This window comes from Caenorhabditis elegans, chromosome X (assembly GCF_000002985.6).
Source record: "Caenorhabditis elegans chromosome X".
Classification (NCBI taxonomy): Eukaryota; Metazoa; Nematoda; class Chromadorea; order Rhabditida; family Rhabditidae; genus Caenorhabditis; species Caenorhabditis elegans.
This window is the reverse complement of record NC_003284.9, coordinates 8,371,947-8,392,746: the sequence shown is the minus strand read 5'-3', so window position 1 is coordinate 8,392,746 and position 20,800 is coordinate 8,371,947. Positions and strand designations below refer to the sequence as shown.

The following is a 20,800-nucleotide window of genomic DNA, read 5'->3' as shown; positions in this document are numbered from 1 at the left end:
GTAAAACAGAGGGGAATAGGGAGTAAGACAGTTGTAATTGTTAATAATTAAAAATTGGCAACATCGGGTTTCTAGCTTGTTTATTTTCTTTTCTCGATATCTCTTCTATTTTTTTTTCTCTCTGAATGTGAACTTCTTTTTTTTTCAACATTTTCTTTTTTCAGCATGATGAAATTGGTTCTGCTGATTCTTGGACTTTTGATAGCATCGACAAGTGCTCAAATTAGGACAAAAGGTGGAACATTAATTGTAAGCTGTTATTTTTTTTATGCTCAAGTAATTGAAAAATTGAAGGCAAAAGAAGGAGAATCTCTCACCTTGAGATGCGAAGTTGAGGACCCATCGGTTGCAATTATTTGGAGGAAGAACACAGAAGTCGTCGCTGTTGACGATGAGATTCTCGACACCTACGGAGGATACGAAATCTCGATGGAAGGCTCGGTAACTAGATTTAATTTACACTTGATTAGGATCAAGGGCTTAACTAAGTTTAGTCTTTCTTCTTTATTCGAAATTTCTTCAGACATCTGTGCTCACCATCAAGAGAGTCGAGCCAATCAACTCGGCTAACTACTCGTGCGCATTGGCAGAGCCGGAAGTCAGTGTCACTTTTGTCATCAAAGTGCAAGGTGTGTTTGAAAGTTTTGGGAGTTTGGATTGAAAGTGAGGAAGTATAGATACTCACTGAGCGGAAATGATGAAAATCCTAGGTATTGTAAACATTCTAAAACACTGAGTTGTGGAGAGAACCTTGTGAAAAAATGTGTAAACGTTACAGAAAACTTTTTCAAACTTGAATTTACAGTTTTTCTCTTTACAAAAAATACAAACACAACAATTTGAACAAATAACAATCAAACCAACAATACCCATAACTTTTCTAAAGAATGTGCACTCAAAATGGCTTATCTGAAACGCCCATCTCTGTTAACCCCCCGTCTCCCCGCCACGCTTATTATTAGGCATTTGTCATTACATAATGCTTTTCCACTGGTCCCATCACTGCCATGGACATCTGCGCAATGAAATTAAAAGTAGAACATGGCCAAAAGGGGTTAATCGTGTAAAGTTATTATAGAAATTAAAAGGTGATTGTTTCAGAAAAAAACTTCGTTTGAGATAGCGCATTTTTTCTTGAAAAATACGAGTTGCGCTACCTAAATTATGTAATATTTATTTTAAGTCCATTTCAGAGCTTGAAGTAAGAATTACGTGTACATAGAGATTTTCCATATAGACTAATATTTTTTGTAGGAACCGTTTGTTTCTTCTTATTTTTACCTGAGTCAATAAAAATTTGTCTAATGTTGCACATTGAAAATTGTTTTTGATGTAGGGAAATAATAGATATTTTCAATATATGTAGAGAATATTTTTATATGTTTTCAGTTTTCAAACCCACTCAAGTTTCAGTTAAACCACTTGTCGTCATCTCTCCAGACACTGGTGTCTATCATGCTCGGGTTGGAGAAAAGAATCTGGTGATCACATGCCACGTGAAGGAAGGAAACCCAAAACCAGGAGTGGTTTGGACCAAACAGGTTGGTTCATTATACCCCTAATCTCTTGACTCTTACTACTAATTGCTAGTTTTGCCAACATTGACTTCCTTTTCTCTGATCCTATAATTATGGTTGTAGTTTAAGGCTGCCAAATTGCCAGAGGATATTAAGCGCGAGCACGGAGGAGCCAGAATTGTTATCACCGAAGTGAAGAAGCACCATGCTGGGAAGTACAACTGTTTGGCAGAGAACATCGCAGGATCGGACAGAGCTACAATTGACATACATGTTGCTGGTAAGCATTTTCAATTTGTTTGTGAGATTGTGAACTTGAATTTGACTTTGAATTGAAATTTGAATATGCAGAGGTGTTTTTGAATGAAAAGTATGTTTTTCGATTGTAATGGAAAACAAGACTAGTTTTTTGAGACGTGAAAATTTGAAAAGTGGAAGAAAAGATTAATGATAGGAGGAAAGCTGCAATCATTTATCAGATTTTGTGGTGTAACCAATGATAAACAACATGTGTTGCACTAGTGCATTAGACTCTTCCTCTTGTTCCACAAATCTCTAATTTTTTTTTGACGTGACGTGTGCCATCAATCACTCATCTCTTTTTCAGAGCCGCTCCAAGGAGAACGCGAAGGTGAGTATGAAAATCGTCGTCGGATATTGCCAATGTGGTGTGATATGTTGTGTTTGTGATTGTGACCGTGCATCCATTAAACATCTAATCCAGAAGACGTTGAGACGTTGGTTTTGACAACATCTGCGTCGAGCTACCCCCTCAAATTGCTCTATAGAAGGTGTTGGCACAACAAAAGGGGTTGCGATGGTTTCTGAGACCAGCCAGCTGCAATTTATGAACCATTCACCCTTTTTCGACTGCCCATCATCCAACATTTTTGTTTATATAGATGATTTCAATAGGGATAGTGAGGGAAATTAATCCAGTAAATATATATATAGTCCTAATTGGAGGCAAGGGATTTAGAATTTAGGATGAATCGGCTCTGTGAGCTCATCATATCCTAGAACTCAACAGATGGTTGATCGAAAAGGTGACAGTTTGTAGGTCGGTGGGGTAAGAACGCTTGACAAAATGATGTGCATTTGCGATTATCCGATCCAACATGCCAAACCATATGGAGTGGCATGCTGGTGGGAAACCGAAACTGGATGTTGGGAGTAGGGAAGAAGGTTATTGATATGTATATTTTATGATTTGGCATTGCAATATTTTGGATACAAAGCTCTCTAAATTGGTCCCAGGATGACCTTTTTTCAGTTTATAGAATACTTTGAGATTTGTATTTCCAAAAATGGGAAGTTGGCGCTGTTCAAATTATGAGTTTATCGTTGAAATCATATACATATATTCCAATAATGTGACGATATGTTCATTATGTTTCTCTTAACCCTACAATATTTAATTTCAACTTTCAGTTTCACTCATTGTTCCAACAAATACTAAAAACCAAAAAAAAGGGAATTAATTTCAGAAAAGCCATGGGTGAAAAATGAGGACACGTTCATTCCGGTGCGCAAAAACCAAAACGCATCATTCTGGTGTACTTATGACGGAACTCCAGTGCCGCAAGTCGAGTGGCTCTTCAATGGTTACAAGATTAACGTATGTCACGCAACCACTTGGAATTCTGATGAATAATGCTTTATACATTGCAGTTCAATGACGAGAAGTTCAAGAAAACTTCGGAAACGGCTCAAAGGCTTAATGGATACAGCAAGTCTACGCTGACTGTTGGCGACATTTCCGAAGAAGCTTTCGGGGACTACGCGTGCCGAATTTCCAACAAACTCGGATCCGTCACCGCTGTGGTGCACGTTAGTGGTGCGTGATGACATTTGACTAATTGCCAATCATTTTCTCGTTCCGTTCCGTTCTGTTCCTCCGGATCTCCTTTTCTATGAACACACGTCAGGAATAATTCACCTGCGGGCGTGTGGGGGAAGAGGGTCCTTGTTATTTGCACCGGGCCCTTGTGGACTTCGTCACCTTTTGAATGAGCTTTCTCCCGACAAATTTACATAATGAATTAGTACCTTGGAGATGGAGAAGGATGGAATAGTAAACTGGTAGATGACTTACATGAAAAGGGACAGATAGCAAAATAAATTGGTCCAGAAAGCATAGATTTTCATTTTTCAGTTATTATAGAAGTAGTGGATTTGAAAAAATTAAGATAATCAAAGTATCGGACCGACTATTTGGTTAACTTTGACAAAAGTTCTTGAAACTGATTAAAAAAACATTTAACGCCAATTATTTACATAGTTAAAACTTTTAGGAAGACCAGGTCCACCACAACTTTCTTTTGACGAATCTGAGCTCACGTGGACTGTTCGCGCCTTTGACAAGATTCTCGAATACCAGCTTTGCCACCGATTAGAAAATGCGGATCACTTTCTGCCGGAGGACTGCAACAGTGTCAGAGTGAAGAAGAGCGATAATAATGGTGATGACAAATGGACACATACCATCGATCTTAGCACATTCTTGGAGCACGGAAACAAGTACCATGTTCAGTTGAAGGCCAGAAACGCTTTGGGTTGGGGAAGCATGGCAAAAGACGCATTGCATGTTGAATTGCAGAGAATTGAAAAGGGTAATTTTTTATTTGTTTTTAGAATACAAACTCTTCGAAAAAGTTGTATGATATTTTAGCATTGTGTACGTTACTTGATAGTTTGAGAGTTCACTAAGGTTTTGTGTTTTGTGAAGTTACTGAAGCACAGTAAAAACAATGTATTAAAAAATAGCACCCGTAGGAAAGTTGTTAAAAACTACTTTCACATTACTAAAACTATCATAAATAAAAAATATTTGAAATGTCTATTGCAATTAACAAATTGTTATCATTCACTTTTTATCATCCACAATTCAGGAAGTCAACCAAATTTGACTGAAAGTTTTGAAAAATCTTCAACTTGTTGTAAACTTTTCATGGTGTTTTGTTTTGTCGACTACTCAACATTTTTGAAAAAAAAATGCTAGAGAAACAAATCTGACATTAAAAATGGCAAGTCCGAGCGAAATCATATATAAAAATTTGAAAATGTTATTAAAACCCTATTGTTTACAAATAGAATAATGCTTCAAAATCTGTATTAAAGTTACAAGGTTCTAAAAAACAAGTAAAAACAAGATCAATTGAAATATTTAGTTGAAAAACATTTCAGAGGAGGCAAAAGGAGCATCAATCATTTCTATCATATCATCAATTCTGGTTACATTAGTCACAATGTATCTTTTATTTTAATATTTTATTACAAACAAAACAATTTAGTATGTATTTTCTACCTCTGTCGTCCTCCTTTTATGCAAAGATTTGCCATGTCTCACTTCTAGATCACAAATCGTTCAGATCAATTTCCAAATTCAGGGTGTTCAGTAGGATTTATGGTCTTTCTATTTCCATTTTTATTTTCAAAAATATGTTTTCTCTGCATTTTTCCTCACGTTTAGATTCATATTGAATGTGAGCCGGTGTTGCTCCCCCAAATTTCCCCATTTTCTTCCAATCCTTTCTTTCGTAGTTCTGTCACTTTTTTCCAAAACTGTTCACTTTTCTCTCCACGAAGAATACTTACTTTTGTGATGATGCTTTTAAAAAATTATGTAAAAAATTCAAAACCCTTTCCCCCTCATTCCCAATCCACTTAATTTACTCGGTGCCCTTTTTTCTGAATGTTGTCAGTTTTTCATCAAATTTTATCCAATATTTTCTGTTTCATTATTTAACTTTTATTACAAAATAAATAACTTTGATCAGTTCAAATTCAATGTACCAATTATTCAATTTTGCAGACACAAAATTTCACGGAAATTGAAGTCAATTTCGGTGTGAAGAAGTGCACTTTTCTTTTAATTTTCGTTTTCCTTGTCGAACATAAACCGGTTTCTATAAATTAAAAACTACTAAAGTCATTACCCAACAATTTTCAGATTTTTTCTTTCAAGTTTCAAGGCCTTGTTCTTTGAAAACTTTCGCCGGAACGAAAACACGCTGGCTTTCCAGGCCTCCCGCAGCTAGTATCATTGTGATGATAACAATGATAACAAAAAGAAAACTATGCGACACATTCATAAAGCTGTAATAATTTTCAACATGGTGCGATTGAAGAGAGTAGAAGACACATTCACTGTTTTACACTGACGACACGGTAATGTGGGTGTGTGTGCGAAGAAGGAAAAGCTATTATTGACGTGGTTGTAAATCTTTATATGAAGGTGAATCGCTCCCAGAGAAAGTGAGAATATTTCAACGAGAAAATGGTCAGTTGGAATTTCATTGGTTGTGTTCTTTCGCGTTCTTTACACAATAAAAATTAAATTTATATCTCAATTGGACAGATGCCAACATTTTAATCTTCTTGAACACGAAAGATCAAAAGGTCTTTTAAAGAAGCCACGAGACAGAAAGTAGTCATAAAAACGTTGTCTATTGCGTTGTAAAACGAACACGACCAGACAGTTCACATATTCGCACAATATTTGACATCTCTGGAGACAGCTCTTTCAATGACAACAAAATTTTGACCCAGGCAGGGCTCGAACCTGCAATCTTCTGATTAGAAGTCAGACGCCTTATCCATTAGGCCACAAGGCCACGGTCGGGCTGGTATATTGCGTAGTACACGAAAAATTGAGAAACAGAAACAAGGAAAAACAATAAGAACGAACTCCCGGTGACATTTATGTTTCTGGATGTATCTTATGACTTTCTTATATGTTATGACTTTTTGCTTTAAAGCTTTTTTTCGCATGAATAAATGGTTAAAGTTGGCTCTGTTGGATTCACTAACTTTTCTTCGCTGCACAGTGGGAATTTCTAGTTACTATCGTATTACTAAATGCTCTCTTCACCAAATGAACCGGATTTTATAAAAAATGAATAAATCAAACAAGAGACAAAAATTAGATATCCATTACAAAAAAAAAAAATTTGACCCAGGCAGGGCTCGAACCTGCAATCTTCTGATTAGAAGTCAGACGCCTTATCCATTAGGCCACAAGGCCACATTTTCTGACCACCAGTAGGAGGTATAAGTGTTACGTCTTTCTCTCTGCTCTCTGTCTCTTTAGTTGTGCGATGGTGGCGTGCAAACAAAAACCAGTGGACGAATGGGCTACCTACTCGAGAAGTGGACGAAATAGTAGATGTTTTTGTAAAAGAATTGTTTTTGTAAATAGTGTTCTTTTTTTTTCAAAAGTTTAGAATTTTGATTTCTCAATTGGTTTATTGGCGTTTCTATCGTTCCACTCGAATGTATAGATAATTGTTGGGTATAATTATTTTTGTGGTGGAGTGAACAGAGCTACTCAATAAAGGAAAAGTCATATAGATTTATTCAGCAAAAATGACTACTTTTAAACCTCTTCGACGAAATATGACGCAGAAATTTTCATTTTGCAAGTGACCTAAAAATGGTCATATGTTTTTGAAGAGTTGTTCAGGAAATAGTGATGATAAGTCTAACTGTCCTTCATATTGGAAGTCTAAAAAGAAAGAGACATGTTTTTGACTAAAATATACTATTTTTCTATCAATGAAAGAATCAGAAGTACAAAAAAAGCAACAAAAAAGAAGATCGTGGCAATGACTTCGAGATTGGGTTTTACCACATGGGCTTAGGATTACATATCATGCGTGCAGCAAATTTGCCGAATTTGCCGAGCTCGGTAAATTTCGAAATTCACCTCTGTTACATATGTGTTATGGAGAGAATTTACAGACAACGAGACACAGATTTCGAGAAAGAAAATGTTGTGTAGAGCGGGAGAATTATACAAAATGTTCAATGAGTTTATGATTTAGTATTGAAAAAGAAAGTTTAGATTTGAATTCTTTAAATCTCTGTAAGTTTTGAGGAACAACGCACGTTTTCCCGTCAAATGAATGGGAATGTTATGACAGTCCACTAAGACTTCCACGTGGGCTCGTACCACAAGTTGTTTTTCTCATTATTTACAACTTTTATCGAAATATTTGTTTCTTTATTATTTTAGAAAAGTTAACATATTTCAAGATGGTAAAAACCGTTCCCTGTCTGATTATAAGTTCAATGATAAAGTCCAATTCCATAGAGACTAAAAAGACATCGAATCCGCCATTGTTTCAATACGAACCGTACTTTCACTTACTCAACCATTACCGTTTTTTGTCTATTCTCGCAAAAACTGTGACCCCTTCTTTTCAAAATTTTTGTAACGCCTCTCCCACCTCTTCAAAAACCGTCAATGGGCGGTGTCTCACCGGACGATGCCATCGAAGGGGGGAGAAAGGTAGGACACTTGGACAATACCGCAGGGCATCACCAGCAGCAGGGCGCCTGATCACATCACTTATTCTGTCGCCTCCCGCACCCACGCTCCAGATTTATCCCCTATCTTTGTCTTGTCACCAAGTCATATCACATCCTCATGATCCGATTAATCGCTGTAGCTTTCTTCTCACTTCTAATCGGTTAGTTAATGATTATTTAGGCTGAACATCTAAAGTTATTTTTTGACATGCTTTTATAGTTTGCAATGCTTAAAGTGTACTCATGGACAAATTTATACCCAATCCAATTTTAAAGTATTAAACGAGGATTAAGGGACCAACAATTTTTAAAATTCCAATCTGACATGATAGCCTCAAAACATTAAATAGCAACCAAGATTGTTCAAAAAATAAAAAAAAAGTTCCTTCAATTGATTATTTTCTAACGGCAGGTTTTTAGAATGTTGCAAATTTTTTAGTCTATATCAGCCTTATTACAACATTTGATTTTTGAGTTATAAAATAAATCATAAATTGGAAGATTGAAATCAAAAGCAACCGATTAGATCTGTAAAAAGTTTTCCCTAATTCAAAAAAGTGTTTGTTGGTTATATGTTAATACGAAACCCAAAAATGGTCTCTAAAATTATACGTATTATTTTAGTGAATGTTGAATCAACTCCGTGTACATTCGTAACCAATGGTCAGCAAATCACATATGGTGTTCGCGGAAACACAATTCATTTCCGGGTTGTCTTGACGGGAATTCCACCTACTGGATCTGGATGGACTGCTATTGGATTCGGGAATAGTATGGTAAGAATACACTTCAAAAAAACACTCCATCTTCTAGACAGTGTTCTTACTTTTTCAACTAAAACGTGTTCATTTCAAATTGTAATGTCTAATGATTTTATTGTATAAATTAAACTACGACATCGTGTTGTATAGCAAAAAGTTTCGAACGTTTTTTTTGCCACGTTAGGTTGAAAATAAACTACCAAAGAAGAAACAGTAAATCAACACTATTTGCGTTTAGTTTTCACTTTACAACATAGCTGTCCTTTTTCTTGCTTGACACTGCAATCAGTATTTACTAATTTAATTTGAACTGAAAGGAGACCAGTTAGAGACAAAAAAGGAGAAGCGAACTAAAGTCAAGTTCACATAGATCATTCAGTCGACGCTAATCAAATAGTACAAAAATCGCTTCAGTTCTCTGGTCTCGACGTGATTGTGGTTCGAGTCCTCAATGGAAGAGTTATTGTGACGGATGAGTTTGTTCGCGGATTCCAGTCACCAGTTCCAGATAGAGTAAGAAGCTTAAAAAAAAGACTATTATAGTTTTAATAATGATGGTTTTAGCAAAACAACGTCCAAGTGTACGGACTTCGATATGAAAATGGAGTTGTCGTAGCTTCATTCTCAAGATCAGTATTTTCAACAGAACAAATGGACGCCAACCTTTCAGGATGCTCTCCATGGAAGGTAAACTTATACAAAGTATCTAGAATAATTGTTGTTGACTTATGATTAGCTCCTTAATATTTTTGATGAGATTCAAACACCGCTAGACATTTCATAATTTTTTGTTAGACCTAGATAACTTTTCAATGAAGCTGCTTTATTAAATATGCCTTCAGGTAATATGAGCTTAACTTTAAATTCACTATAAGTCTTAAAACACTTTGGAAAACTCATTTCACAACGTTATTCGATAAAATATTGTTTTCTTTTGTAGAAGAATTAGTTGTGTAGGTTTTAATTCCCATACTAATAGTAAGCACGCTCTTAACCATGCGACAACAGTGGAGAAATCTGCATCTAGACACGTATAAGTTCATGTAGATCAAACCGAAAAAATTGAGGGTGAACTTAATTAACCATGCTCCGCAAACTTCGAATTATCACAGAAACTCTTCCAACTTTAAAACTTCATTATTTTTAATTAAAAAATGAATTTTCAGTTCTCCGTGGGTTTGAACCGAATGAGTCCACAAGGTCACCTGTTTCACCATTCTCAAACCCCATTTCATCGCGTTGTGTGCATCAATCAGTGTACTGTCTAAGTCATTTTATATTCTCATATAAACCCCCTGCATTTTGATCTCCTGCCACGTCCCAATCGTTTCTCCTTAATTCGAAATGTGTTTTGATCTTATTAAATCAGAAATTTTCTTTATTGTCTGTACCTAATTCTCTCTCTCTCTTTCTCACCAGCCCTCGTTGTCTCCGAATAAATAATATACTGGATTTTAAGTGTTTATTCGATGCTGCCAACTAGATCAATGACACAATTGAAAGGTATCAAATATAGAAGATTACGAGATCATAAAACCAGAACGATACCCAAAAAATTGAGAAATGGGAGATATTTCATGCACGATGGTAATATGCTAACAATTAAGATATGAAGACATTACAAGTCCCAACTGAACAAATGATGTTTTATCAGCATATCAGTGACACCTTGCTTTAATGGTTCTTCTCCGTTTTGTTTATTGTCCTGCGAAGAAGACACAACCGTCGAGAGAATCTTCTTTTTTTGACTTGTAAGTAGCTGCAAAAAAGTTTTGCAATGAAAAATTTACCATTGCATCTTTTATTGTTATCTCACTTACCCCATTAACAAACTTCCGCTTCTTTTTGTCTATTCCCTCAATTTCGAATGACATGCTGAGATTGAACGAGAACTGACTCAAAAGCCTGAGGTCACACTTGATTTGGCGCCACGCTGGTGATCGTATGAATGCCCAACTGTGATAGTATTTATTTCGAATGTGTTCGTGTTGTGTGGCGGAACATAGAAGGTCAAACCACAGATGAATGCATTGCTCGTTGACCCCGACGACGAGAAGACTTCTGAAACATGGAAATATGTGGCCAAAAGTGACCAAATTGTTACACTGGAGACGTACCTAAGTTTCACATCTGAATGCGCCGAGACGGCGTTGTGAGAATCGTTTATAAGTTGAACCGATCGGAAGAGAAGTTCTTCTGGGGTCAAAATCTAAAAGGAAGAATTTCAACAGTAAGCTGATGCGTTGAAAAAACGTCTATAAGTAACGCCGGAGAGTTATTGCACATCGTGGCCTTGTGGCCTAATGGATAAGGCGTCTGACTTCTAATCAGAAGATTGCAGGTTCGACCCCTGCCTGGGTCAAAATTTTTTGTTTTTTGTTATTTGTACAGAATTGCATCCTAGCTTCAGTTATTGCTTTAAAAGTTTAATTTTCTGCAGTTTTTCAAAGATATCGATAGAAATAATAACTCACTTTTCCATCCTCGTCAAGATTGAATGTATTGCAAAGTGTCAATCGTGAGTACACCGAATTGAAGTTTTTCTCCACTGAATAATATGCAATATCTTCAATGAATGACCATGGATGGTATGCCATAGATGTATACAATGCATTCTCTCGAATTCCATGATCCATTATTTGTCGAAAACTATTAGCTAATCGGCCACGAATGTACTCGGTGATCTCCGGTGACACGGCTTCGTCTCCATAAATGGTATAGCTCTTTCCCCTTTCGTCGACCACTTCAACAAATTTCGCTGGGAACCAACCACGTAATCCGTTAACCTCTCCAACCCAGCAATGCTCGTCCTTTTCACTAATTATTGTGACGATGTCGTTTTTCCTAAAGTATGTTTCATTGGGCTCGTCAAACAGGCAATTAATATTCTATGAGGAAATGTTCCTAATTTAAAATTCAAATTGCACACCTGAATCCCAGCTCGTTTTCTTCTTCTCTAGCAAAATCTAACAGAGCCCGAGCTCTCTTGGCTCCAACACGTCTTCCTTTCAAATAGTTCGCAATATCCTTGTTATGACTTTCGGGACTGTAATCGGCCTGTAACTTTTGAATATAAATTTTAAATCTTGTTTAAAAAAACCTGAGTGCAGACATTAAGCTCCATTTTTTCATCACATGAAATAAAATATCGGCAAATTTGAAGTACAGATTCCTTGAGATCAACTAGAATTTCGGTTTGGCGGATATTTTTGCTCTTTGGGTCATTTGCAGTCTAAACAATATAAAAAGTTTTTACCTATCAAATAATTGAAAATTTTAATTATATTACCTCATCTTTAGAACTAAAAATTTGCTTGATAATCGATTTTGATCTAGTGAGCTTTCTTCTCTGAGTAGTTTGTTTTGGCAAATTTGTATCTGTGGCGGTGTTGACAATCATTCCCTGATCTGCCATTAACACCGCCTGATGCTTTTTCCGCAGTTCGGCAATTAGGTGATCCGTGATAGTAAACTCAAAAGAGCCCATATACTCAATCACCTTCTCCACCTCAGTAACCTAGAATGATTTGTTTTTAACTTTAAAGTATACTAGATTCCTTACTGAAGCTGGAAGTTGACTTAATGCAGTGAAAATGTCCGCAGAGGATTGTGTGGTCTCCGCGATTTCTACAATTTCTTGTTCCTTCATTTTCAGAATTGAGATGATGACCCGAAATATATTGACACCACCGGAATAGAAAATAAAATCCCAAACTCTCAACATAACTCTGGTTCTGAACACAGAACCAAAGAGGGTTAACAACCAACTGACGGTCAGAAGTGATACCTAAATTTAAAATTTGTATAAAAAATAGAGTTGTTCATTTTGAATACAAACCTCGACTTCGTAGTCTTCCAAAGCTTTATTCAAGTCAGGAACATGACATTTCATCAAATGTCTGGACACTCGCTCGTCTGCTTGAAGACCTAAAAGCGTTTGGGTATAGAAGTTGGGAGGAAGTATGTCTTCGATCAATGCAGTCATCATCCAAAATGTTGTTTCTTCAGAGCAGTATAGAAGAAGAGTAGCGACAATCACACCTGGAAAAATTGAAATGATAATTGTTTTTTTTTCTAAGAATTTGTACAATTTCTCATATGTAGATAGAAAAATGTACTAAAACATAAAAACTTGTTGCTTATTCCGGCAGATTTATTTTTGAAGAATACATTTGAAAATCACTTTTCACTTACTAAAAATTAATTTTCAAAAGCAACAAGCCTGGAAATATTTGTAAATTTTGTATCTAACTTTCACTTTTGAAATCTCCAAAGTACTATCAAAGTGATACTGTAAAATCGTTGAAAATTTGTTTTTCAAAATTTTATAGTGCTATTAATTGAATTATTAGAAAATAAATGTCCTTGTAGTTAGTAATTTATCGGTTTGAAAAAAGGAAGGGCTATGCTGGGCTTTTACCATTCTCAAATTAACAACCTCAATTAAAAAATTTTGCACACACTTTATGTGAATTTAATTACTCACCCATTCCCTGGCAATATCCAAGATCTGGATAAATGAATGCAACACATTTGAGTATCCTCCTTAGCGCTTCAATTCCTTCGGAATTCTTTTTCCAAAAACAAATATTATTTGGTAATGTCCTCAGCAAATCGCGCTCAATTTGTACGCCTGAAATATGCATTTTCTTTTATTTTAAGTAATCTATGCCCACCAATTGACGGTTTGTCTTGAGCACACTGCTGTAGAACACTTTCGTACGTGTACTTTGCATCTTTCTGTTTTTTGGTGGCTCCAGAAAGACGAGGCCATAGAAAAGGACGCATCGAGTGTGGTATGCCGCCTTCTTTCAATAGCTCCTCAAATCTATCCGTTTTCAGCTCTGGACCAAGTATGTGCGACCACAAGACATCGTCTTTCACTTCCTTGTGCACATCTTGCAAATATGAAATTAGTTTTAATCTGCAAATTAGATGGAATATAAAATTAGTCGAAAAGTCGAAAAAAATTACTTATGAGTGCTGTTCTCCAATGGTTCGGAGAGATGTTTTGCAGAAGATGTTTCCTCCTCATCTCCTAAATTTGGATCGTGATCATCGTCTTGTTTTCGGAATCCAAATTCGTCAAAACTGAAACAAAGGTATGTAAACCATATTCATTAAGATACTTATTACAATTCCAGCGGATCTTCAATATAAATTGGAAGCATTGCTTTATTGATAGCAGAGAAAGGTTTTCCATCGAGTTCGAAATATGATGAATGGATTTCTTGGTCTTTCTGTAAAAAGGACAACAAGTATTTGAACAATTTTCTGATTTACAGATTACCAAACACTTTTGTAATAATCTGGATTTGGAGGTTCTAATAATAAAATCTAAAAGTTTTAAAAAATGCTGTCATTCTACCTCTTTTGTGTGCTCAGCAATTTTACGAGCTACTGGGAAGACGTCATCGTCATCTGCAACAGCGTCGGCATATTTTGCATCTTTTCCTGAAACAAAAAAAAACATAAAAGCCTATACTAGAATATAATAATCCGCCTAATAACCAGTTACAAAACACAGCGCTCACCTTTCTTATACTTTGCCATTATTTTCTATTCTCCAACAAAGTTTCCAGTTTTCACGTGAGAAGAATATGCGGAATGAAAATGAGAGAGAGAGAGAGAGAAAAGTAAAAAAGAGAGAGTAAGAAAAAGGCAGCAGCTCTCACCCAAATGAGAGTGGAGCACGACTGGAATGGGCAAAAACGGAGAGATTGAGAAACGGGAAAGAAGGAGCGGAAGAGAAAGATGAAAAGAGAGAGACCGAGTGATGAAAAGAAGATGAGGAGAAGGAGGAGATGGAAAAGGACGATGAAATGGAAAGAAGAAGACAAGAAAAAGAAAAGCTCCGCTAGCACGCGCATTGGACGGCGTCCTTTCATGGAACGAATATAAATTCCTACCCCATGATATGAAAAAAAATTCGTAAACTCTGCATACAAACATAACGCCGGCTGTCGACTATACAGACATCGTACTAGATTGAAGAAAAGTTTGAAAACGGTAACACATTTCTCAAGTTGTTTTGTGGAAGCCAGTTGGCAGACGTTCGTCTCCAGATATTTTCACGTACTGGCAGAGAAATTGTATGTAAGCAGCATTAAATAGCAAAATAGTGGTGGCGAAATTAAAGATGTACCAACTACCAACCAGCATACTGGTACATCTTCGATTTCGCCATCTCCAGATGGGGAGGGGTTGTGCCATTTGCCTGGAAAGAGAGTGACCCTATAGCGAGAGATAAACCGCACAACAGTCTATTCTCTCTACGCTTTGTGCAAGAGTGTGACCTGTGAGCCTGTAGAAAGAGGTGAGCCTGGAGAGATACACAGATAACAGAACTGTTTCCTACCTCTTCTGCGAGAGAATAACCCCTAAAAGTAAACGTTTCTCATAAAAGTTTATTGAATATCAAACCACAGAGATTTCAATAAAGGATGGTTCATGCAAAGCCGTTGACCTAATGCTGAGTACAGTTTGCCCGAAAACGTTGTCCCATACGTGAATAACTTTTAGTTAATTGTTTTAAAATCTAATTTAATTGAGATTTCCTGATCCTGATCGCTTTCTCAAAACTTTCATTGATGATGTTAAAAAAATATTTGTTGAAAACTAAGAAAATGCAATTTTCTTATGTTATTAGTTCAACAGTAAAAACATCTAAAATTGAAGACAAACCAAAATCTTGAAATCTTTGGAAACAAAAACTCAGCTCAAATTTTCATCAGCCATTTTTTGTTCACTTGAGACCGTTTATCCTCAAAAAAAAACCTAAATAAATTTTATTCTGTCAGGTAAAGAAAAGATTTAAAAAATACAATTTTCCCTCAAGCACATTCATCAGTTTTAGTCTGAAAACTTTCTTCTTCTGATTTCAGGAGCATCTCTGCCGTAGATGAAACACTGCTCAGTTGCGGACTGCATCATTGGTGAATCTTCAGAACACTGGAAAGCTTCTTGGAAACCAGGATTTTGAGCTACAACATTGATTCTGATGTTGTGAGCTGAATGATCTGGTTGATATGTCGACTGTTCACCCTTCAAATGTTTCAGGATTATGAAAATGTTGTATTTTCTATCAACTCACTCTGCAAAAATTAAATGCGTATGAATAGAAAAACAGTTTCTGATATGTGATGCCGAGCCGATCAATCGTTTTCTGAAAATACAAAAAATAAACTAGCGACAAATACTTAACAAAATGAAAAATTATTACTCTCAAGTTATCCGCATAATATGTTTCCAGCAATTCGTATGCGACTTGAAGTCCGAATATATCTGCACCATTATCATCTAAATTGTCCTCATTGGTGTTGCAACCATTCTCGTTGAATTTATTGCAGGTGGAATTGTATTGGTTTTGTACACAGTCTATAACTTTTGCGGAAAAGTACGGAAGGTGCTGAGGACCGTTGCCCTCGACCATACTGCTGGTAATAGTAGTTTGGATATCCAAAAAAAACTTTATTCCTTTCATTCCTTGCGTTATCCTCCATAAAAAAATGGTCGTATATTACATCCGGCTCTCGAAATTTACTTGAAGACAAAACAAAACAGAAAAAATCTCCATTTTCAAATGCACCATAGGTAGCTTTGCAATTTATGAAGGTATCTTCCAATTTCATTAATATTTGTGCGATTTCTTTGAAATCTTTTCCGTAATTATCGTTCATTGTAACTTGTGAAGTTACATTTTTTATTTCTTCCACAACATGCATATTTCTCGCCCACGGTGTTTCCTGAAAATATGCAATGTTCTGACTGATTGTTAATTTTACAACCTCAATTAGATTTAATGCAATTCCAACTACGTTTTCAGTGGTTCTTCGAATTTCTTCAATTCCTCTGCGTACATCTACTTCTAAGTGAGAAGTTATCACTTTGATGGTTTTCACTAACAAACTCAAGCGCTTATTTGTATCAAAAAGTAGCGTATTCTGAAAAAAAATTGTCAAAAAATTATCTTGAAATGTTTAATGCATACGATATTCAGTGAATCTGTAATGCTTTTTGATATTTCTAATGACGCCTTCAGTTGTTGCGACAGCGTTGAACAATCATTTGTATCTATTTCCTTTCTTTGTGATCGGTACATATGGCCATAATTATTTATTATGTCTTCAATGCTTTCGAATAGTGTTGAAGCAATGTCATCTTTTTTGGAACATCTTAAAAATATCAATTAATTTTTGCCAATACGCCAACTTCATAAGACTTGATTTTACAGGATGAGTCAAATGTATGGTTACTCTTTGCGAGGAGTGTAGTAAGTGTAATTAACAGAACTGAGACTTTATATATATACAGTGCGCCCAACTTTTATAGCGCCCCCTTTAGTTTTTGCGTTTTGCCATATTCTGAAATCTTTTTGGGGCACTATAGAAGTTGGGCGCACTGTATATATATATATATGCTGGTTCATGCTAGTTCAAACTTACACCGAATCAAAAAACCCAACAAAAAATTCAATAGTAGCATCCGAACCAGACACTAAACTCAATTTGTCTTGAAATTTGTTGTAATCGTTCTGAAATTATTTCGATGTATTATTTTCTAACTTTTTTTCCTTACAAGAATAGTCAAATCGTTAAAAGCCGATTTATTTCGTAGCTCCTCAAGATATGAATTCAAGTTTCGAAAAGCCTCGTTGATCAACCATGACGGACTGTTAAATGAGCAAGCGTGGCGATAAAAGTTGTCGCATGGATCAACGCTATGATTTACGTATCTTCAAGATTTGTCTTTTAATCTAATTTTTCTAGAAAACTTACTTTGCTAAGGCATCTTCCACAAAATCAAACGGCTCAGGAGGTTCCAACAAAACAACAGCGGGAACTATGTAAAAAATAACATAAAATATCATTTTGTTTTCTATTTTAGACAAATAATTTGGTCAAGTATTTATACTGACAAGAACAATTGAATACTTTTTGGCCTCAAAAAACCTCACAAACTATTATTAAGGGAAAAATTCCAATATAATCATATGATATATTGTGTTGTTCCGGGACAATAACTCCAAAAAATATATTTTAACCATGTACGATCACTTCCAACAATGCTCATTTTCTATGGAAAATAAATTGTATGCCTTATTGGTGTAAAATAATTATGATCCAATCGTGCAAGAGCAATATGTTGTAAGAAATTTTTTAGAATGTTTTTAGAATGTGTTTTTAGTATGTATTATACTCAAGTTTTGATAATTAGTGTCATGCTGTTGATATTAAATCTAGAAACCGTATCTCCTCAATTACACGGTATCTTCCTTCTACTCGACAACTGTACTTTAAAAGGTTATTCGTCAGTTCATATTGGAGATATCAATAAATGGTTCACTGCAAACACTTAGAAAAGGAACTAACAATTATGAGGTTAGCTGACAATTTTTATAGGAAACAAAGAACAATTGAGACATTAGCTGTTGAAGTTACTCTAAATATAAAAAAACTTTACTGGAAGATCTTTTAAATAAATTGTATTAGAGACAATTCTAACTAGAGTTATAAACATAGATGCAATCTGAAATTTTTGTGATACAATTTTACAAGCGGAAGAATAAAAGCAAATTTTTTTCAATTCGATCAACCGAATTTATGAATAATTGTACCGGGAATAATTATAAAGGTTTTCATTGCAATAATAAATATTAATGCTTCTTCAGATAACAGTTCATTTATTTTCTGAGATTATCTTGAAATTTCTTCCTTTTTCTTGTTTCCGGTGCATTTTCTCCATAAATAATGCACTGTTCCGTTGCTGATTTCATCATTCTTGAATTATCGGGACAATTGAAGGCTTTTCGGAACCCTGGGTGTTGCGCAACAGCATTTACTCTTACATTGTTTACTGAATGGGGATCATAGTCTCCCTCTTCCTCTATGAAAACTTTTGATAAACTCCCCTGGAATAACATTGTTAAAAAATAAATTATTGTATATACATACGGAACAAAACTGATTAGCAAATGAATAGAAAAACAACTGCTCCTGGGTTACATTAAGGCGCTCAATTCTTTCCTAAATAAATGATAGCATACATTAAATACTTCCAAATGTTTACCTCTAGTCTTCCAGACAAATATTTTTCCATCAGTTTATATGCAAGTTGTAGACCGAAAATATCTGCTCCGTTGTCATCTAGCATCTCGTTCCTTGTCACACATGATTCTTCTTTATATTCGTTGCATGTGGAATTAAATTGATTTTGCACACATTTTTCTACATTTTCTGAGAAATACGGAAGGATGTCCGTACCACTGTGGTTAGCAAAAAATGAATGACCAATTTCGTGTCCAACACTGAATCCTGTGAAACCGAGCTGTAACAATCAACTATTAATTTCATGTTATTACTAAATTTGTATTGAATGGAAACAATTATTGGTGTAGAAAACAGCTTTGGATGAAAAAATATAATTCTAACTTTACTGTTCTGAAACTAAAAATGTATTGGTGAAATAAATTTTGACGGGTTTTGTCAATTTACATTTTTGCTCAATTTTAAATAGGGAATCTATAAATAGTAGGCAGGGAGTATTAAAAACTCATAGAGTTTTAGATATTTCGGTCAGTTTCTTGCATTCTGATCTGGAAAAATATAAACAATCTCAAAAGGTCTTTTCGGTGATAGTTTGAGTTTTGATGTTAATATTTAATTAAGTTTTGTCTGAAAATTACATAAAATTATATTCCAACTTGCGAATCACAATCAAACGAAAAAAATATTTGAAAATAGTTGAATTTCAGATTCTGAACTTCATACATTAATCAAAAATTCAAATTCATAGATTACCATTGGCGCCAAATTAATTATGAAATTTTTCAATTGGGATTTTTTTGTATTCTACGTAAAAAATTTAACTAATTTAGATACTAATATCAACACTCAATATCCAAACTGAAAATCGAATTAACTGCTTTTGAATTTTCTATATGTATTCAGATCAAAGTACCAAGAAGTTGGCCGAAATCTCTGAAACTCATCGGCTTATACATATACTCATTTCCTGTTTTAACTCACCCATATAAAATTTTAGAACAAATAAAACATAAATTGGCAAAATACGTCAAAACTTATTTCCCGACATGACATTCGAATTTTTCTAACTGTTCTACTATTATGGTGAACAATTAATGATTTACCTTTGAGGCCATTTCCTTACCATACTTTGTTCAAACAAACAATTTTCGTAATAAAATTTTTAGAAAAATTTCAAAGTTTCATGGAGGTTAAAAATGTTTTGTTTCACTAATAAATTTGTTCATCTAAGCACATTTTGGCTCTATCCGTTTATAATACCTTAACCTGTTACTTTTTTTTGATACATCAACGTAACGTTTTTTAGCACTGTTGCGAGTTTATTTGAAAAGTTTGCAAAGAAATGTATATTTCTAAACAAAGTATTACTGTTTGTCTGTCAAATCAATTTTCAGTTGGGAGATCACACCTAACATGACTAGGCAAACCCAAATGTCGCAAAACAACACTCACAGATCATATATAAAAGTAACGAAAAATTCAACCATTGCAGCATGACTATCGATCAGATCTTTTTGCGGCGCCCATTTCTGATTGTAGTCGGACTAAAAATTTCAACATTTTTTCCACATTAATAATGACACTGACAACAAGCGTGATATGATTCCAGAACAAGTCTGCTTGCTTTTGTCTGAGTTCATAAGTCAAGTTTTTGAGTGCAGTTGCCATTAAATTGCGTGGGCTATCAAACGAGCATGCATGCCTATAGAAATTCTCACAGGGGCACACACTTTTGTTAACGTATCTGAAAAATTGTTCTGTAGGAAAATATGTATATATTTGAAGTTAAAATCATTACGTCAATAACGCATTCTCAAAGACATCTGCCGGATCAAAAGTATTTGAATAGACACTAGTAATGAAAATTAGAAATAAAAGTATTCTCATTTCTAAAAGGAAATATGTAGTCTAAAGCAAAAACGTCCTCTCATTTTATATCATCTGTAACAATTGAACGAAACTTATAAGTATTGCTCGGTATTATTAAAACGAGTACGAAATGAGTAGTATACGTAGTTTCTTTTGTTATTAAAAAAACTGTACAAAACGCATAGAAATATATTTTCAAACGTACAATGATCAGTTATTTCAAAAAAAAAACCTTCCTCTTGGCAACTCTTTAGAGCTTTAATTCACGCGCTGCAGCGCTTACCGCGCCCGCTTT

At 35.1% G+C, this 20,800-nt stretch overlaps 4 protein-coding genes, 7 non-coding genes and 1 pseudogene across 19 annotated transcripts; 4 read left to right on the top strand and 8 right to left on the bottom strand.

Moving 5' to 3' along the window:
- Nucleotides 1-157: 157 nt before the first annotated feature.
- wrk-1 (Ig-like domain-containing protein) lies at nucleotides 158-5,305 on the top strand (the record flags this gene model as incomplete). Of its 5 annotated transcripts, none has more annotated exons than NM_001373391.4 (10): nucleotides 158-249; nucleotides 295-441; nucleotides 524-629; nucleotides 1,414-1,541; nucleotides 1,641-1,797; nucleotides 2,125-2,148; nucleotides 3,005-3,135; nucleotides 3,189-3,354; nucleotides 3,812-4,129; nucleotides 4,704-5,303. In NM_001373391.4, the coding sequence occupies 10 exons, from the start codon at nucleotides 166-168 to the stop codon at nucleotides 4,781-4,783; spliced, it is 1,341 nt and encodes a 446-aa protein (NP_001360746.1). In that variant the 3' UTR covers nucleotides 4,784-5,303. The 5 variants fall into 5 exon arrangements, with proteins under 5 accessions (NP_001360746.1, NP_001024648.1, NP_001024647.1 ...); NM_001029477.6 differs by having other exon boundaries at nucleotides 161-249; nucleotides 1,647-1,797; nucleotides 4,704-5,299; NM_001029480.6 differs by having other exon boundaries at nucleotides 165-249; nucleotides 1,390-1,541; nucleotides 1,647-1,797; nucleotides 4,704-5,301.
- On the bottom strand, nucleotides 2,371-2,632 carry F41D9.11. Its single transcript, NR_071674.1, has one exon. It is a non-coding gene; the product is annotated as an Unclassified non-coding RNA F41D9.11 (non-coding RNA).
- On the bottom strand, nucleotides 3,443-3,592 carry F41D9.8. The gene has a single exon (NR_071673.1). It is a non-coding gene; the product is annotated as an Unclassified non-coding RNA F41D9.8 (non-coding RNA).
- Nucleotides 5,306-6,060: 755 nt separating the features above from the next.
- Nucleotides 6,061-6,133, bottom strand: F41D9.t2. The gene has a single exon. It is a non-coding gene; the product is annotated as a tRNA-Arg (tRNA).
- Nucleotides 6,134-6,460: 327 nt separating this feature from the next.
- On the top strand, nucleotides 6,461-6,546 carry F41D9.15. Its single transcript, NR_071672.1, has one exon. It is a non-coding gene; the product is annotated as an Unclassified non-coding RNA F41D9.15 (non-coding RNA).
- F41D9.t1 lies at nucleotides 6,471-6,543 on the bottom strand. Its single transcript has one exon. It is a non-coding gene; the product is annotated as a tRNA-Arg (tRNA).
- A 1,285-nt stretch (nucleotides 6,547-7,831) lies between the features above and the next one.
- F41D9.2 (DOMON domain-containing protein) lies at nucleotides 7,832-10,042 on the top strand (the record flags this gene model as incomplete). 2 transcript variants are annotated; one of them, NM_001129671.5, is made up of 5 exons in its annotated part: nucleotides 7,832-7,990; nucleotides 8,454-8,605; nucleotides 9,005-9,103; nucleotides 9,155-9,277; nucleotides 9,757-10,041. In NM_001129671.5, the coding sequence occupies 5 exons, from the start codon at nucleotides 7,948-7,950 to the stop codon at nucleotides 9,856-9,858; spliced, it is 519 nt and encodes a 172-aa protein (NP_001123143.1). In that variant the 3' UTR covers nucleotides 9,859-10,041. The 2 variants fall into 2 exon arrangements, with proteins under 2 accessions (NP_001123143.1, NP_509422.1); NM_077021.5 differs by lacking the exon at nucleotides 7,832-7,990 and having other exon boundaries at nucleotides 8,423-8,605; nucleotides 9,757-10,042.
- Nucleotides 10,036-14,190, bottom strand: tbc-18 (RUN and TBC1 domain-containing protein 3). The gene is made up of 15 exons (NM_077020.7): nucleotides 14,125-14,190; nucleotides 13,959-14,044; nucleotides 13,727-13,830; nucleotides 13,565-13,681; nucleotides 13,267-13,514; nucleotides 13,077-13,223; nucleotides 12,429-12,631; nucleotides 12,153-12,377; nucleotides 11,880-12,107; nucleotides 11,691-11,822; nucleotides 11,520-11,647; nucleotides 11,065-11,434; nucleotides 10,708-10,799; nucleotides 10,411-10,651; nucleotides 10,036-10,349 (listed from the first exon to the last, which is right to left on the bottom strand). Exons 1-15 carry the CDS (start codon nucleotides 14,141-14,143, stop codon nucleotides 10,209-10,211), a joined length of 2,481 nt encoding a protein of 826 aa, NP_509421.2. The 5' UTR covers nucleotides 14,144-14,190; the 3' UTR covers nucleotides 10,036-10,208.
- On the bottom strand, nucleotides 10,873-10,967 carry F41D9.6. Its single transcript, NR_071671.1, has one exon. It is a non-coding gene; the product is annotated as an Unclassified non-coding RNA F41D9.6 (non-coding RNA).
- Nucleotides 10,880-10,952, top strand: F41D9.t4. Its single transcript has one exon. It is a non-coding gene; the product is annotated as a tRNA-Arg (tRNA).
- Nucleotides 14,191-15,442: 1,252 nt separating the features above from the next.
- Nucleotides 15,443-17,459, bottom strand: nep-14 (annotated as a pseudogene). Its single transcript has 8 exons — nucleotides 17,368-17,459; nucleotides 17,168-17,324; nucleotides 17,035-17,123; nucleotides 16,581-16,764; nucleotides 16,378-16,533; nucleotides 15,813-16,335; nucleotides 15,684-15,755; nucleotides 15,443-15,634 (listed from the first exon to the last, which is right to left on the bottom strand). Coding segments are annotated over exons 1-8 (1,465 nt in total).
- Nucleotides 17,460-18,217: 758 nt separating this feature from the next.
- Nucleotides 18,218-20,541, bottom strand: nep-15 (the record flags this gene model as incomplete). 3 transcript variants are annotated; one of them, NM_001373390.3, is made up of 6 exons in its annotated part: nucleotides 18,218-18,500; nucleotides 18,544-18,615; nucleotides 18,659-18,916; nucleotides 20,089-20,180; nucleotides 20,224-20,380; nucleotides 20,435-20,523. In NM_001373390.3, 4 exons carry the CDS (start codon nucleotides 20,521-20,523, stop codon nucleotides 18,817-18,819), a joined length of 438 nt encoding a protein of 145 aa, NP_001360033.1. The 3 variants fall into 3 exon arrangements, 2 of the variants coding, with proteins under 2 accessions (NP_001360033.1, NP_001257056.2); NR_131732.1 differs by having other exon boundaries at nucleotides 18,273-18,500; NM_001270127.3 differs by lacking the exon at nucleotides 20,089-20,180 and having other exon boundaries at nucleotides 18,273-18,500; nucleotides 20,435-20,541.
- Between the last annotated feature and the right edge of the window lie 259 nt (nucleotides 20,542-20,800).

Bases quoted from the DNA above. Each gene is read 5' to 3' on its own strand.
- tbc-18 (NM_077020.7), bottom strand. The intron at 13,831-13,958 runs GTAGAATGACAG...TCCTTTTTACAG, and splicing joins TTGCTGAGCACACAAAAGAG to AAAGACCAAGAAATCCATTC. The intron at 11,435-11,519 runs GTGTGCAATTTG...AACATACTTTAG, and splicing joins GAAAACGAGCTGGGATTCAG to GAAAAACGACATCGTCACAA.